The sequence below is a fragment of the Amphibalanus amphitrite genome, unplaced genomic scaffold (assembly GCF_019059575.1).
Source record: "Amphibalanus amphitrite isolate SeventyFive unplaced genomic scaffold, NRLGWU_Aamphi_draft 001136F_arrow, whole genome shotgun sequence".
Taxonomy (NCBI): Eukaryota; Metazoa; Arthropoda; class Thecostraca; order Balanomorpha; family Balanidae; genus Amphibalanus; species Amphibalanus amphitrite.
In genome coordinates, this window is record NW_024882630.1 from 35,481 (window position 1) to 53,137 (window position 17,657).

The window sequence follows — 17,657 nt, forward strand, 5'->3', positions numbered from 1 at the left end:
CTCTCAGCGATTAGTAAGAGCAGCATTATCTATAAAATGTACATCTCGGAAATTTGATATCGGTGACCTAAGGTCAGGTCAATTTTGCGGCCTCTCCATTAGGTATATAAGTCAATGGGAGGAAATTAAAAAGCGTCTGTTTTGCACGAACGCTATTCTAGACACTCTCAAGCATCGAGATGTAGGTAAAATTGACACACTGAACCGGAAAATGGCAACTGTGACCCCTTGTTATGGCCCCGAGGTCATCTCAGGTCACGAACAGAATCTAACAGTTTTTCGCTAATAACTCCTGATAGAGGCATGCTAGAGCGCTGAAAACGTCTTAGATGTGTTTGGCTCGACGTTGCGGATCGACTGATATGCAACATGACCTTTTCCGGTCAGGTCATGACATTGACCTTAGGTCAAATTTTCAAGTTGACCTTTCAAGGTTAAATCATAGTTCATTCGACGCGTCTCGACGAGAGGAACACGATGCTGGCAAAAGTAATGGCATGGCTCTTTTAAGTCAAAAGTTATTGCCGAAAAAAACGCTTTTCGTAAAACCGGTCATTTTTGGAGTTTTTGCCCTCTGGAGGCTAAACTGTTGACCTAAGGTCCAATCTGAGAACATTATTCAGAAAGGCCTGTAAAAGGGCTATCGAATGCGTTTTCCCGTGGCGCTGTAGCTCTATCGGTTCCCGAGATAGCCGTCGGCAGTTTCAAAAATGTTGAAATAGTCAACATTTTACCTTTGGTGACCTCTGGTGACCTGACCTTTGACCTGACCCAAAAAATGACGGAGTTTCTTCGTCCTTATTTTGGACGTTCTTTCGATTGCCGCTTACTGAGTGTCGCTACGTGGCCCAGGAGCCGAGTTAGAAGGGGGGTGTTCAGACACCCCCCCCAGCCCGGCACGGAATCTCGGAGCACCGGCCCGGCGCGGCGCGGGTTAACTCTCGCACTTATTAGGGGGTCGGATAGAACCACCCCAAGTTTTTCGCAAAGAATTCGGGTAAAAAGTGGTCCATCTGGGCGAAACTTTAACCCTCGCGGGCCCGGGGGGGGGGGCGTTTTTCGCCCCCCCCCCCCCTGGCGAATATTTGCGATAGCTCCCGAACGCTTAGGGATAGGAAGGCGAAACTTTCAGTACCTTTTCTCCCATCAATTTGACATCTTCTGAAGTAAAAAATGTGGATCTAGCCCCCTTGAAGACGTCACAAGGTCCATTTTTCTAGACCCCTGCACGGCAAACTTCGGCGTCACAGACGCAAACTTCAAATAGCTGCTAAAAATAGAGTTTTAGAGATAAAGACAAATTACGAGCACGGTTGTGTAGCGTTTGACCTAGAGAAAAATAGAAAAATAGTTTTGGTGACCTGAGGTCAGAGGTCAGGTCAACGACCCCGAAATCTGGTTTTAGTTTTTCGCAAATAACTTCGACAAAAATGGTCCTAGAGCTACGGCAGTGGTACCATCGCATTCGCCTTGTCAAGCCGCGTCGAATGATATTTATTTTGTTCGGAAAAGGTCAAATTTTATGTTGACCTCATGTGACCTCGAATGACCTCTGGTTGACCTTGACACATGAAAGGTCGTTTATGATGGATTTGTACCCGCTGATCACGAATCTGGCATCTATTTTCCTCTAAGCCTTCATTTAGAGCTTCCGGATTGCAAAATTGTCTTATTTATTATTACTAACTTGAATCAGTGAACTAGCCTCTAGCAGGGATACTCTTCTGTGACCTTGACCTTTGAGCAGCCTTGTATCGTAAGATGAACCACAAATAGGGAACTGATAAGCCTCAAAACATTTCAAAACATCTTGGAAGTTAGCACGCAAGATATGCGAAAAAGTGCCAAGTTTGAGGTCAATTTTGAGCGTGACCTTGACCTTGACCTTTCACTTTGAGCACATTTTCAGAATCCTCAGATCCTCTTCTTTCGTTTAACAGCCAATTTTGCCGGTTTGATGCAGCCTGCCGTCCTCTAGAAGGCTTACTTTGAGATCACTACACATGTGGCGGTTTTTGCCTTTGACCTTGACCTCTGACCTTGAAAATTGACCTGAGGTCAAAAATTTTAGGTGCATTAGAATCGTCTCGTAAGGACCTTTCGTTTGGTATCACTTTTGTTTCCGTAGCTTCCTTATTTACGGAGTTAGACAGGGGGGGGGGGCGAAAAACGCCCCCCCGGGCTGCGGTGGTTGGGATTACCCCCCGGGCCCGGCCGGGTTAAGTAATTTCGAGATAATCAATTCTACACATTACCTGAAAGTTTCATGGCCCTGCCACTCATAACCCTTGACCTGTAACCTGTTTGTCGAAACCATGTCAGGCCGGAACCGCCATTCAACGTATGCCACATTATCTATGCGTTTCCAGACTTTGTTGTGTCTTATAAACGAACCAACATGTGAAATGATGGTAGTCCCATGCTTTATAATTGGTGCCTGTGCCAAAGGGCCACTCAATGGTCAGGTCAAGGGCATTAAACAGGTTACTTTTGGTCACTTTTTGGATATGTCAATTTTGTCGAAACTAGAACCCTTTTGAACATTGGAGAAGTAATTTTGAATGCAAAATGTTACGAACTATGCGGCTGTCACTAGTGGTTAACACTACATACTTTGGCTAGCTGGCGTAACACTTACTGGCTGACCTGACCAGACCTGACTCGACCTATACCAAATGCTAAAAATGCTAAAAAAGGACTCAGGTTCAGCGCAAAATTTTGTGCTAGGTAGCACTGAGGTTGGATGTTTGTATTTTAGATTTTTTTAATCTTCTAGTAGGGCAATGTGAGGGGGCAACAAACTAATAAAAAACATGGGTCAGGCACTGCGGATCCAGAAAGGCGACGCTGCGGGAAGTGCATACACTCAAAGAAGTCTCTCCAAACTCCAAAATCTGATCAGATTTGTTTTCCTTACGCGTTGCTGTGCACTTTAAAGCAAACTTTTTGTAATACAAGTTAAGTTTTCCTGAAACAAAAACGTTAATTTCCGCCGATTTCTGGCACTGCCGGGGTATTTGTCCCAAAAGCACCCTCCTGGATCCGCCAATGGGGTCAGGTGGCCTGCCATTTCTGTTGCTTTTTTTAAGAAAAAAAAAAACTATCGTATCAGTGCTATGACGAAAATTAAGTGGCCTAAATCCGATGAGAAAACAGGATTTGGGGGTACCCTAGACTTGGCTCCGTGACCTGGTATGCCCCCCCGCGCTGAAACCCTGGATCCGCCAGTGCCTGCCAGTCGCTGCTAGTCCCCATGTCGAAATTTCGGGATTTGAGGGCCTTTATCTCGTCGCAGTGGGCCCATTAACCCGCGCCCCGTGGGGGGGGGGGGCGAAACGCCCCCTGTCTTTCTCCGTCGATATCTCCTAAACGGCTGGAGATATCGCCACCAAACTTTCAGGAACCCTCCGAGCACCAATTTTACACATTGTGGTCAAAATTTTCCACAGGCTATGATAGGTTGGCCACAAATGTCATGTTCTATCATTTTCGACCGAAAAAAGGCCTTCGCGAGAAGACCTGTCAGGCCTACAGCTTTGAAGATACAGAAAAATGATCAAGACGTAAAAGGTTTACGATTGACAGGGCTACAAAACTGCTATCTCGAATTTTTGATATTTTTTAGTTTTTACCCCCAATTTTTTTTCAAAACGTTTTTTGAGTTTCGATAAAATCGGAATATATGTGATAGCACCTACCGTCGTCTATCTACATACCAAATTTCAGATCAATACCTCGTTTTTTTGGCCAAGTTATAGCGAAAAAAAAAACTGTTGAAAAATGATGACGTCAAATTTTCAAACTAAATCTTGAGCAATTCTAGACCTCGTAGAGCAAAACAAAGACCACCATTAGACTCCCCGTGACGAGCTGCATCGAATCGATAGGGTAGTGTGGGGTAATTTGAACATATTTTTACGTCTTCTCCGTTGTACCAAATTCCAGCTCAACCCTGGATGAAGAAAAACTGTTTCAGTAGCGCATGTGTCACTTGCTTTCACCATGCAAGCCTCATTTTTGGACGAGCCGAGCATACCTTGAATAGCATAGCATCACTTCTCCACCAAGTCACGGTGTGTTCAAATTGCCCCACCGTGGGGTAATTTGAACATACTGTCTTTACCTGCCATAAAAAAGATAGTCTCGCCAGCACCGATGTTGTTTGACCCATAAACAAATAGGCAGAGCAATTCTAAAGATACCATCATTTGAAACATCAACACAACAACAAAAATAAGAGTTGCAGAGTATCAATATCTGCACGCTGCACACCGGTCAGTTGACAGAATTCGCCTCTCTTCAATAAACAGAACGTCTATCATCTCCGTTCGATAAAAACTCTACCAAACCTTACTTCATCTGTTATAGTGGTGCCAATCGGAACCTGGACATTCGGAGCTCCGATTCTTTATAATGTCCAATTCAGAATTGATTGCACAAAGGTATAGAAGTCTGGACAACGTTGGACGATGGCCTGCCACACTTAAGCATTTTTATCAAGTAATCATGCGTAGCATTGATTGGCGAATGGAAAGCTTGTTAAGCTCTCAATATAATGAACACTTTTCGGCTGGTAAAATTACATGATAAGCAATATAAATGACGGTTTTGAGTGTTGATAGCTGCATAATTTTCGGACATATTTGGACAAATAGTTGACTTTAACATTTTTGGACGGAAAATCAACGAAAATGCCAGACATTAGACGGATATTAGACGTAAATTTTCTAAAACTGGCATCACTTATCTGCTACTGCTTTGGGTCAAAAATATTGGCAAAAAAAAAAACGGGGAGCGTTGTTTTTCGGAGCTATCCCTGTCTTCCTTGAAATTCTCACACTATGTTCAAATTACCCCACGCTAAAAGTTATTTTGCAATTTTTAAAAAACAGGGTTCAAAAGCAAATTTCTTGGATTGAAGGCACTGATTAGGTCATTGTACAACAAAAGCCGTTGCGTATTAGGCGCTAGCAATGCAAGATTTTGCGCTGCAATGAAGTTGCAATGACGTGTTGTTATGCGTTTATCCTTGCGAAATTGATTTTTAACACTGTGCGTCAACATCTTCATTCCCTGAAACTTTAAACCCCGTTCATATGATAGCCCTTTTCGTTACGATAATTTCTCTTATTGGTCTTATTGTCATGCCACTTATGGATTTTCCGTAATTTTGTGTTATTCACACTATGTTCAAATTGCCCCACATGTTCAAATTACCCCACCCTACCCTACCCATTTTATGCAAAAATATCAACTTTGAAATTTGACCTAATTTGACCTGACCTTGACCTGACCTTCACCAAAACGTGACCTAGGCTGGCCCCAAAGGCTGCCTAACCCACATAATCGCATTTGTCATGTAAAATAGACCATAAAACATGTATCACACGACACTTTCATATTGTGACCCCCGGTGACCTGACCTCGCTGTGACCTGACCTGGTATCAGTGACCTCAGATAGCAAAGTATGTGTTTGACGAACAATGTACCATCGATGGTTCTCAATTGATTACCAATTTACTCGATTTCACAACACATTTCTTGAAATGCCTGTGAACGGTGAAAATCCGACCTTTGACCTGACCTGTGACGTCATTGGTTTGACCTAGGTCAATGAAATTTGGTCACAAGGTAGTTCCCCGGAGGGCTATCGAACGCCGTTTGAATTTGGAAAATCGGCCGGTAAATTTCCGAGATCTCTACGGGTGGTAGGGTCCGCCGATAGCCCTACGGGGCGCGGGTTAAGGTTTATACCATATCGGGGTCACATCGGTTTCTGAGGGCCCATGTCTGCTGCCAAGGGTCTCACACTGGTCTCTGATAGTTTCATTTAGGCTTTGAGAGCCAGGGCTTGCCTAATGCCCACAGCCCATCGTGGGCGCCTCATGCCATCTTCTTAGTCTCTGCCGGTCTCGGAGGGCCCCTGTCGATATTATTGGCCCTTACAGGTTTTTAACCCTATTCCTGGCGGGGGGGCCTCAGGAGCCCCCCCCCCTGAGGTTTTTTGGTTATTTCTCCCAAACGCGTTGAGCTAGGAAGCTCAAATTTTCTTACTTTTCCTAAAAGGCTTCTACGCAACATGTCTGAAAATTTTGAGTTGATCTGACCTCAGGTCAGGTCACCAGAGGCGGTTTGGTGACCCTACCTCAGAAAAGTTTGCAATCACGCCAGAGCTAGAGTTTTTGACCGATCAATTTCTTCTCTTCAGGCTTTAGTTAGGGTACCAGTATGTGCAATTTGTATATCTCGGAATTTTGATATCGGTGACCTAAGGTCAGGTCAGTTTCGCGACCTCCCCATTATAAGTCAATGGGGGAAAAATCAACTCCCTTTTTTACCACTAAAACGGGTCGGAATGGCCCCATATACCATACATGACTTCATATACGATCAACCTTCACTACCTTGAGGTCTGTTTTGCTGTTGGGCAGCTGTGAGGTCATGTGACGTCATCAAAGGTCACCAAAGGTTTTTGGCCAATAACTCCGTACAGGAACAAGATACAGACGCGTGGATGGTCTCATTGTGTTCAGCTCGTCAAGACGCATCGAATGATATACATGATGACCTCGAGGTCACGTGACCTGAGGTCAACCTTTGACCTTGACCTTTCGAGGTCAACATTTATATCATTCGATTCGGATTGACAAGAGGATCACGATGATGCCCTTAGTTTGTTCCTATCTTGACTAATTCGAAAGTTATTCGAGAAAAAACTCTCTCCATATCTAGCGCCGCCATTTTGACTTTTTCGACCCCTGTGACGTCATCTTTGACCTGACCTGAAAATGACCTTAGTAAAAATTGTAGATCTTGACCGTGCGTATCCGATGCCGTTTACCGTTTGTCGCTGCAATGTGTAGTTTTTGAGATCTGAAGGGGGGGCCGAATCGGCCCCCCCCCCCGCCAGTTTCTTGTCCCGGCGGAGCCCGCCAGGAATAGGGTTAAGGGCCGCTGGTAGTCTCTGCAAGCACCATGTCGTCAGTTTTGTCTATTTTTGGTCGCTTTGGGACCCAACATGTCTCTTAGCCCGCGCCCTGGTGGTGGGGGGCTATTTTGCCCCCCCCCCCTCCAGACTTCTCGATATATCTCCAGAACCGCTGCGCCGATCGTCACTAAACTTTCAATACCCTCCCGGCCATCAATTTTACACATTGTGTAAAATTTCTTCAAAAATACTTATTGTTGGTGCTCGGGAGACTTTATGGGTGCTCAGACTCACTTTGTGAGCGCTTGGGCACAGGGGCGGTCGCAGACTTGGCGTTTGGGGGGGGGGGCAACTTGGCAAAGGGGCCCCTGCACTGACCCGGAGGCCCCCGGTGCTAGCTAAAAGGGGCCCACGGGCGTAGTGCATGTGTGCAGAAATCCAGCCATGGCCGGTGAAGCAGGGGGGGGGGGGGGGGGGGTAGGGAGCGGCACCCGAGCGGAGGCTGTACCATGTCGAAAAGGTAACTTCATTTTGAAGCATTGGTAATGTCAATTGTCAATAATTCACGCAACTGTGAATTGACTACCGCAAAAAGTAAAACCGGCTAACTTAGCCATTTTCGAAGATATCGTGCTAAAACTTTTGACAGTGGGTCATCGGTTTGTGTTCAATCACATGTGTTCCGTTTCTTATTTTTTACTTGAGCACAAATGTAAGTTTTGAACACCATCACAGTAGCAAATGCATCGAAACATGGATAGTAGTGGGCAAAATATCCTGAATTTGTCGTGCTGCATCGAAAGTAGTGTTGATGAGAAACGGGGCTTTTATTCCAGATTATTGTGGGTGCATAATATATTGTCTGCACCCACTGGAGAATTATTGTTGGTGCAACTGCACCCACTGCACCCATGGTTCCTACACTTATAGGCCCATGGATAACGCTTCGGCGATACCTATCGCATAGAGGCTACAATGTGGCCCTTAGAGTACAGTGTCAGTTTCCTAGAGGCCGGCGTTGGACCCAAGGGTCAGCGAAGGGCCTCAAAGGTCCCAGATGGGGCCCCAGAGGCTGATTTGGGCCCTGAGAGGCAAGTGCGTGACGCCCAAAGATAAGTCTTGGGCTCCCATAGAACATAATAGGGCCATCAGTGGCCGGTGTAGAGACCTCATAGGCCAGTTCGGGGCATATAGAGGCTAGTTCGGGGCACCTCAGAGGCTAGTGTGGGGCCTCAGATGTCGGTGTGAGGCCCTTAAAGACCGGTATGGATCCTCAGAAGCCGGCATCGATCCTTCAGAAGCCAGTACGGGGCCGTCAGAGGCACATAAGGCCAGGGGTCAGTTTGGGTCCCAGAGACAGAAATGGGACCATCAGAGGCCGGTGTGGAACCTTTAGAGGCCAGTTTGGGCCCTTAGAGGCCAGTTTAGGGCCCTCAGAGACCAGTACAGGGCCTGCAAAGGGCAGTTTGAGACCATCAGAGACCGACTTAGGCACACGGATGCTAACGTGGGTCCTTACAGGCCAGCATGGAGCTCAGAGGTTAGCGTGGGGCCCTAAAAGACCGACATGGGTCGGCGTTGGACCCCAGAGGCCAGCCTCAAAGGCCAAAGATGGGCCCTCAAAGGTGATGCGGGCCCTAAGAGGCCGGCATCGGGTGTCCAGAATCCAGTGCGGGGCTCTCAGAGGCTAATGTGCGCCCTTCAACCCAGCATGGGGCCCTCAGAGGTCAGAATGGGGCCCTAAAAGACTGGCATGGGCCGACGTTGGACCCCAGAGGCCAGCAGAGGGCCCTCAAAGGCCAAGATGGACCCTCAGAGGCCAATGAGGGCCCTTAGAGGCCGGCATCGGGTCTTCAAAATCCAGTGCGGAGCCAATAGTTTAATTTTGTTTATTACGCACGAAACAACCACAGGCTCCAGGCCCACTTACGGCTGCAGTCACATAGCATACATGGGGCACCTAAAAGATGCACGAACGTAAAAGACGAATGACTAGACAGCGTAGTTTAAGCATATGTAGATAGCACCGCTGCCCCAACCATGGACATCAGTAGGAACTAGGAACCCTCACTGTTTGCGAACTTAAAAACCTGAGATCTAAAAGAAGATGATGAGTAAAAGAAATCAGTCCCTGGCGCTTTTTTTCAAAAGCGCGTTGCATGTTTCCGGTAACCGCGACAGGAAGCCGTTACGCACAGATTTCACTCGCCCGCCCGGCACATGGAACATGCCAGTTTGACGGGTACGTCGTAAGGGAACAGCCAGCGAGAACACGGAGACAAGATACTGGCAGTCCAGGCGGTCATGCATGACAGACTGCAATAACCTCATATCGGTTTGAATCAGGCGAGCTTTGATGGACTGGATTTTAAAATGGTTCAGGAGTGTGATGTAGTCCATGGAAGGGCAGCGGGGCTGGGTTTTACGCCCTAACCACATCAGAAACCTATGCTGAACACGTTCCAAGCGTTTGAGATGAGTTGCGGCGGCCCCGGACCAGGTGACACTAGCGTACTCCATCACGGACAGCACGTGGGCTCTGTACGCTGACAAGATTGCGTGATGATTGAAGTCTGGGCGGCGGGCACATGGGGACATCTGGACACTGCGCATAAGCAGACCGAGCATACGGTTCGCCTTGCCAACCACGACATCAACATGATCGGCAAAAGTCAGTTTTGCATCCAGGACGACACCAAGATCGCGCATCTGCTCGCATCGCTCCAGTTGATGTCCGTCAAGGTAATAAGTACCCTGTACCGGGGCTAATATGGCTAACATGTGTCCTTACAAGTCAGCATAAGGCCCTCAGAGGTCAGTGTGGGGCCCTAAAAGACCGGCATGGGCTGGCGTTGGACCCCAGAGGCCAGCGGAGGGCCCTTAAAGGCCAATATGGGCTCTCAGAGGCCGATTCGGGCCCTTGGAGGCTGGCATTGGGTCTTCAGAATCCAGTGCGGGGGGCCTCAGAGGCTAATGTGGGTCCTTACAGGCTAGCATGGGTCCCTTAGAGGTCAGTGTGGGGCCCTAAAAGACCGGCATAGGCCGGCGTTGGACCCCAGAGACCAGCGGAGGGCCCTCAAAGACCAAGAGGGACCCTCAGAGGTCAATCCGGGCTCTTAGTGGCCGACATCGGGTCTTCAGAATCCAGTGCGGGCCCTCAGAGGCAATTAAAAGCTAGTCTTGAGACAAATGAGGCCACCAGAGCCTGTGTGAGGCCCTCAGCCGCCGGTTGGGCCCCTGAGACCGGTTTAGGGGCCCTCAAAGGCCAGTGGAGGGCCCTCAGAGGTCAACGTGGGTCATCAGCGGTCAATGTGGGCGCTTGACCGCTACTGAAGGGCCCTCAGAGGTCAGTGCAGGACCCTCAAAGACCGGTATGGGAGCTATTAATAGCTGGCGTGGGCTTCTCGAGTCTCGTGACAATCGAATACGGGTCAGGGCCCCATACGCCCATGGGGGCCCATCGGTTGTTTGGGGGGGCCAAATGATATGATGGCTTCCCTGATTTGCCTTTGGGGGGGGGGGGCATGGCCCTGATGGCCCCCCTGCAACCGCCACTGCTTGGGCACACATAAAGAGATATACAACCCCACCCCTGAGGGGGCATGTAACACCATTTGCCGACCTCTACTGTCTAAGTGTGACTGTCTAATACTTAGTCACTAGTCTATGAATGTTTTTCAATAGCATGCCGTTTACTTGATGTTATGACACATTCCGAACTCCGAAGGCCTATAAGCGGTCCAAAATGCGACCTTTGACCTGATCTGTGGCGTCATCGGTTGCATCTACGTCAGCTAAAATATTTGGGTCACGTGGTAGTTTCTTCGTGGGACTATGGAACGCCGTTTGAGTTTTGATAATCGGTCGGTAATTTTTCGCAACGTAACGCTGTTTCAGGAATAGGCTCTTTAAAATTATCACTGAAGAAATTCTAAGGTTTGATGCCTAAAGGTAGAGAGAAAAGCGCTATCTATTTTTAAAGCTGCCTAGTCTTCCAGGAGGAAACCTTATTGCTGACATTTTTTGTGGCATGTGGCTCAGTCTTGCTGTGCTGGAATAATGCTCGCCATTTGTTTTTAGTGTAGTACTCGTAATGTTTGGTGTGTAGCTCAACCACGGCTCTGGTTCCGTGTTCTTTATTGCGTGCACCCTTTTGCTTTGTAGGCGTGTTGACGGCATTGAGGAGGACGAAGCGTTCCTCAACATCTCAGCATTCGCCAGCGTCCACCAGAGCCACTGGTCTTCCATCGACGTCGGCCTGGAGACGGACGACACGGATCGCTTCCAGGTCAGCGCCGCCGGACCACCACAAACACAGAGACAGAGACAGAGCCAGAGCCAGAGAGAGAGAGAGAGAGAGAGAGAGAGAGAGAGAGAGAGAGAGAGAGAGAGAGAGAGAGAGAGAGAGAGAGAGAGAGAGAGAGAGAGAGAGAGAGAGAGAGGGAGAGAGAGAGAGAGAGAGAGAGAGGGAGAGAGAGAAAAAGACATACAGAGAGAGAGTGAGTGAGAGAGAGAGACGGAGCCAGAGAGAGAAGGACAAAGAGTGTGAGAGAGAGAGAGAGAGAGAGAGAGAGAGAGAGAGAGAGAGAGAGAGAGAGAGAGAGAGAGAGAGAGAGAGAGAGAGACAGACAGACAGACAGACAGACAGACAGACAGACAGAGAGACAGAGAGACAGACAGAGAGAGACAGAGAGTGAGTGAGTGAGTGAGTGAGTGAGTGAGTGAGTGAGTGAGTGAGTGAGTGAGAGAGGGTGGGTGCGTGCGGGCGGGCGTGTGCAGGTGTCAAAATCGCTGGCATCAAAATAACTGGTGCCCCAAAATAGCTATTATAGTACCTACATGTCCGCCACAATGTTCCTAACTATCTGTGAAAAAAAAAAAAAAATGGAGTGGGCTGATGAGCTACGAACGTGAACCTTGGCATAGCTTCAAATGAATACCTAGGCAATGTTTGAGGAAAGTTTGGTGGTTGTAGTACCTAAGATGACGTCACAGTGACGTCATAAAGTTTTGTCGTTTTCCGATATGGACCGTTTCTGATGACGCTGAGCATGAAACTCAGCTTTAAATGAACTAGACAGCATCTGCTGTCATCCTAAAACATCTAACTACACTTCCATCTAGTTTCTGACCAATAATCGACCCTTTATATTCGGTCCCATATATCTGATGTATCGTGAGGAATATGAGAGTCGCAAATCTATAATTTCACTTATGACGTCACTGTGACGTCATTTTAAATGGGATCGACACCAAATTTGGACACAACCTCGGCTAGGTATTCAGGAAGATGTGTGCAAAGTTTCGCTTCTCTATCTCTTCGCGTTGCGACGATATTGTCGCAGAAGTAAAGGGGGGCAACTATATGCCCCCCCCCCCTAGCGGCCGGCGGGTGGCGCGGAGGCCCAGCGGCCGCCGGGATAACTTAAGCAGCTAACGCCGTTTTCATGCATCAACATCACGCAACGGCGTGTGACCTTGAAAGACAGTCAGTGTTGGTGTGGAAAGTCAATGTCGCATGGTGTGTCAGAAGTGGAAATAGCCGCATGGCTTTAGTTCTCCAGCCTTGTCAATAGATGGCAGTACCACAATATGGGCAGCGGATCGTGCAATTGACGTCAAATTTTCGTTACCTGCTAAGAATTGAATGGCGGATCTTGTCATGCAAGAATCAAGTAAATCGGTCCACAACTTTTCTAGCAACAGGGGTATGAAGTCAAACACCCTGCCAGAGCGGCGGCGCGGCGGCCGGCGGCGGCCGTTACGTGCCGCCCCCCAGGCGCGCCTGGGAGCCTGGCGGCGCTGAACGGTTCCGACTTGGCACTGCACTCAAACCTGTTAACTGCTTGGAAAGTAGTTATTATAGCAAAATTTCCGTTCAAGTGAGGAATAATCCAAGGGCAGGAAGCATGTACACTGTACAGGGTGTCCCAAAAATAATGTCACACCTTTCCAGCGTCAATTTCATGAAAATAACAAACATGAGAGGCGCGCTTTTCTTACATATGCATCCCTTCCCACCTTCTCCCTGATGCAGGCAAGCATACGGTCCGAGACATCTGACATCAACATGTCTAGCTTCTGTGGACTGATCTTGGACCAGACAGATCGAACGTTCCTGGTCAGCGTGCGTTCAGGTTATACTGGCGCCGTTTTGCTCATGTCTTACAGGACGATCGCCCAAAGATTTTCTATCGGCGACAGGTCGGGGCTATTCACCGGCCATTTGCCCTTCTTCCAGAATGCTAGGAAGTTCGATCTGTACCAGTCCTTCGTCGTTCTAGCTCGATGAGCCGGGGCGCCGACTTGTTGAAAGATGGCCCTGGACATGTTCAGCAGAAGTTTTCGGCTGGAAACGTGGCTTGTTGGGCTTCAGCTTTAGAGACATCCGACCGGTACCGCTGGATTATCAATTTAGAGACTGGATGACTGTTGGCAATCAGCCTCCTTGCCAGTTTCCTTGTGGATAAGCCCGTCTTTAGCTCCGCACTTCGCGATGACGATCTGCGCTATACCCGGCTGGCGAAAGTCTTCCTGCCGCGACCTAGCTTGTTCCCAGGTATCTATCCGCTTCTGTCGCGTGAAAACCAGCGCCAAATCGTGCGAAAACTCATGTACAGTACCTCGGCGACCTGGCCGTGGGTCATGCAACCGGCAACCATGCCGACTGCCCCGCTGCGGGACGATTTGCTCTGCAGTTTCGCCATCCTGGACACCTGGTCCGCGCGCGCTGGGTACTGCCCCGGAAATGACCTCCGTACACCCTTTGACCGGTCAAGGTCACAAAAATTCGAAGGTCACGTGACTAGAATGTAGCCAATATGGTCTGGGAGCCAGTACCGGTGAAATTATATTGATATTGCACAGTAGAAGGCAAAACAAAGGTGGGAGGGTGTGACATTAATTTTGGGATACCCTGTATGCTTGTGTGCATACTGTGTAAGCCAAGAAACTGCATTAGTAGATACTCGCTAATATTAGACCCAGCCAAGTCCGAACGCATTCCAGGGATGTGTTTCTGATGGGTCAACAATATTTATCGTTCGATGGCGGATACAGTTTTAACAATGCAATTTTTTTTTGCACAGCTTGAGCTCTATTCCTTGAATAATTCTCTTCAACGCCTCATTCCTAGTTAAGCGAATTAGTCCACCCTGGTTCAATAAATGAGGCGATTTCGCCACAAGGTCGCGGAAAACCGACCGAAAACGGCCGCGCTCAACGTTAACCCGCGCCGGGCCGGGGGGGGGTGTTTGAACACCCCCCCCCCTGCGGTTTTTCGCAGTTTTCAGCTATTTTTGGCACACCTGTTTGCATCTTTTCCGCACATGTTGTTAAAATTTCAGACTCAGGTCGCCTTAGGTCAGGTCACCAGGTCACGCCAAGTGACCTCACCTCAGGAAAAATAAGAATGCTCGTCATAGCTACACCGATTGATCGATTACCTTGAAACTATCAGCGATTGATAAGAGTAACATTATCTATAAAATGTATATATCTCGGAATTTTGATATCGGTGACCTAAGGTCAGGTCAATTTTGCGGCCTCTCCATTATAAGTCAACGGGAGAAAATTGAAAAGCGTCTGTTTTGCACGAACGCTATTCTAGACACTCAAACATCGAACTGTCGGTACGATTGACACATTTAACCGGAAAATGGCAACTGTGATCCCTCGTTATGTCCCTGAGGTCATTTCAGGTCACGAACAGAATCTAACAGTTTTTTTGCTAATAACTTCTGATAAAGGCGTGCCAGAGCGCTGAAAACGCCTTAGATGTGTTCGGCTCGACGTTGCGGATCGACTGATATGCAACATTACCTTTTCCGGTCAAGTCATGATCTTGACCTGAGGTCAAATTTTCAAGTTGACCTTTCAATGTCAAATTATAGTTCATTCGACGCGTCTCGACGAGAGGAACACGATGCTGGCAAAAGTAATGTCATGGCTTTTTTGAGTCAAAAGTTATTGCGAAAAAAAACGTTTTTCGTAATAACGTTTTTTTTTTAGTTTTTGCCCTCTGGAGGCTAAACCGTTGACATAAGGTCAAATCTGAGGACATTGCTCAGAAAGGTCTGTAAAAGGGCTATCGAATGCGCTTTTCCGCGGCGCTGTAGCTCTATCGGTTCCCGAGATAGCCGTCGGCAGTTTCCAAAATGTTGAAATAGTCAACATTTTACCTCTGGTGACCTCTGGTGACCTGACCTTTGACCTGACCCAAAAAATGACCGAAGTGTTTTCGTCCTTATTTTAAACGTTCTTTCGATTGCCGCTTACCGCGTGTCGCTACGTGGCCCAGGAGCCGAGTTAGAAGGGGGGGGGGTGTTCAGACACCCCCCGGCCCGGCGCGGAATCTCAGAGCACCGGCCCGGCGCGGGTTAATTTGGGCATGCAGCCTCTTTAAAACTCGCATTGGGCGGGTAGGGTTTCCCAGGTATTGGCTCCAAAACACCGTATTCGGCTCCCAAATACGTCCAAGTGATCCGCCTCGTTCCTAGTTACGCTCTAATTAGATCAAGTGACTCATAAGGAGCGAAAAAGCGACAAAAAGCATGACTTTTCCTATGGCGGCGGGCTGCCGGGTTGCCAGACGGCGCACCGGCTATTTCCACTTTTGACACACCATGTAATTTTCAGATTTCAAGGTCGTAATGTGAAATTCAAACCTCCGTTCTTTGTTTGAAATCGTTAGGGCTCCTCCTGGATGACCTTGAAATTCAAATTTACTCCTAAATTTTTGTTCTTTTGGTGTTCATCTTTCACTGGAATTGGAAAAAATATACTCATGATTTCAAGATTGTCCGACAGCCCGTTGACTGAAAAATTATTGCATTTTTACAAAGACGCAATTTTCGGAAAAACCCATCCAACGATTTTAATAGAAATTAAATTTTTGAAATCAGCCTACCGTCAGTTCTCGAATAACAGTTATAGTAGTAAATACATAGCAGTCAGTTAGTATATTTCGTTTCCTTTGTAAATCACATGACCTTCCGACGAACGGCGTGTGGTGACTGCCGATGCCCGCCGTCCCAGGTAGCAATTTACGGATTCATGGCCGGCGACGGCCCGGTGCTGACCAGCAACCTGGGACTGGACCGGGTCATTCTGCGCGGCGTCGCCGGCGACAACCCGTGCGGGGGCAACTCGACGCTGCCGCCGACGCCGACACCGGCGCCCACCTCTCCGATGACAGGTCAGTCGACGGCAGACGACGGATGACGGGGAGGACGGATAGGGCTGACCGGGCTGCCATTTGAAAGGTGAAGCCAATAGCTCGTTTCGCTAGCTCAATGCTCTTCTGCGTTGTCCATTGCATTATCCAGGACTTTGGCTACAGTTTACCCCCGGACCCAAAATCGAGAAAACATGGCCTGTCTGCGTCTAGTTTCAATCTCTCTCTCTCTCTCTCTCTCTCTCTCTCTCTCTCTCTCTCTCTCTCTCTCTCTCTCTCTCTCTCTCTCTCTCTCTCTCTCTCTCTCTCTCTCTCTCTCTCTCTCTCTCTCTCTCTCTCTCTCTCTCTCTCTCTCTCTCTCTCTCTCTCTCTCTCTCTCTCTCTCTCTCTCTCTCTCTCTCTCTCTCTCTCTCTCTCTCTCTCTCTCTCTCTCTCTCTCTCTCTCTCTCCCTCTCTCTCCCTCTCTCTTTCTCTCTCTCTCTCTCTCTCTCTCTCTCTCTCTCTCTCTCTCTCTCTCTCTCTCTCTCTCTCTCTCTCCAGAGCCGTCGCCGGGGCCGACGGAGCCACCGACGAGATCTCCCACCACACCTCCGTACGACTTTGTCTGTCCGACCCAGTACGGCCTGTACGAGGACGCCGCCGACTGCCACTACTTCTACCAGTGCAGCAACTGGACGCCCTACCGCATGGTCTGCCCGTCGAGCCTGGTCTACAACCCGAACACAGAGCGGTGCGACTATTCAACGAACGTGCCCGGATGCTGAGCGGCGCGCCGGTCCGGCGCCGGCGGCACCGCCCGGCACAATGTGCCACCTCTCCGACACTCCGAGCACAGTTTTACCAGCAGAAAACCCGTCGGCCGCCAACACTCTTTTTCTCATGTGCCCCAATTTCGTAGGCTACGCGACAAAAATGTTAAGGTAGAAATATATCCGTCAGAATAGTGTTTTTTTAACAACGGAATGATATACATAATCACTTTTTGCGTGGTTGATTAAACTTGTGTGTGAGACTTAAACACGCTAGAAGTAAAAAGACTGGCAGCCCGGCGATTTTTCTCTTTGTAAAACTGGCCTTTGACCTGTAGTATGCAGTCGCCGCTGCAAATGGTGGGGATGACCCATCGCTGCACATACTGATAGGGATTTGACTACGTATTGATTACAAATGATGAGTGATCACGCATTGATTACGTGTTGATTACGCTTTGAATGCGTCGCTACCAGCCTCTTGATCGAAATTTGACGCCTAATAAAATATTATTCGCATTCCAAAAGTAATATACGAGAGCGTATGATAGGTATGATACTGAGCGAGGCCGGTGTAAACTAATTTTCAAGACTGACGTTGTTACTGGATTTTTGAACGAGGCCGAAGGTCGAGTTCAAAAATTGTAAGGACTGAGGTCGATGAGGTCTTTAAATTTTATCACCGGCCGAGCTTGGTATGTGTCTTAAGGCCGACCCACAATGGACCTCGCATGCGGGTTGCGAGTTTGTGGTTTTTCGTTTTTTTTCAAAGTTAGAGGATACACTCTACGTTGAGTGACCCAC

General features: G+C 48.3%; 1 protein-coding gene across 1 annotated transcript in view; it reads left to right on the forward strand.

The window, feature by feature from the left end:
- The window catches only part of LOC122370485, a 51,700-nt gene extending 34,320 nt beyond the window's left edge, over positions 1 to 17,380 (forward strand). Inside the window, exons 3-5 of the mRNA XM_043346141.1 lie at positions 11,094 to 11,217; positions 15,966 to 16,125; positions 16,645 to 17,380. Of these exons, the coding sequence (XP_043202076.1) occupies positions 11,094 to 11,217; positions 15,966 to 16,125; positions 16,645 to 16,868 (508 nt within the window). The 3' untranslated portion in view covers positions 16,869 to 17,380. The remainder of the gene's footprint in view (positions 1 to 11,093; positions 11,218 to 15,965; positions 16,126 to 16,644) is intronic.
- The last annotated feature ends 277 nt before the right edge of the window (positions 17,381 to 17,657 follow it).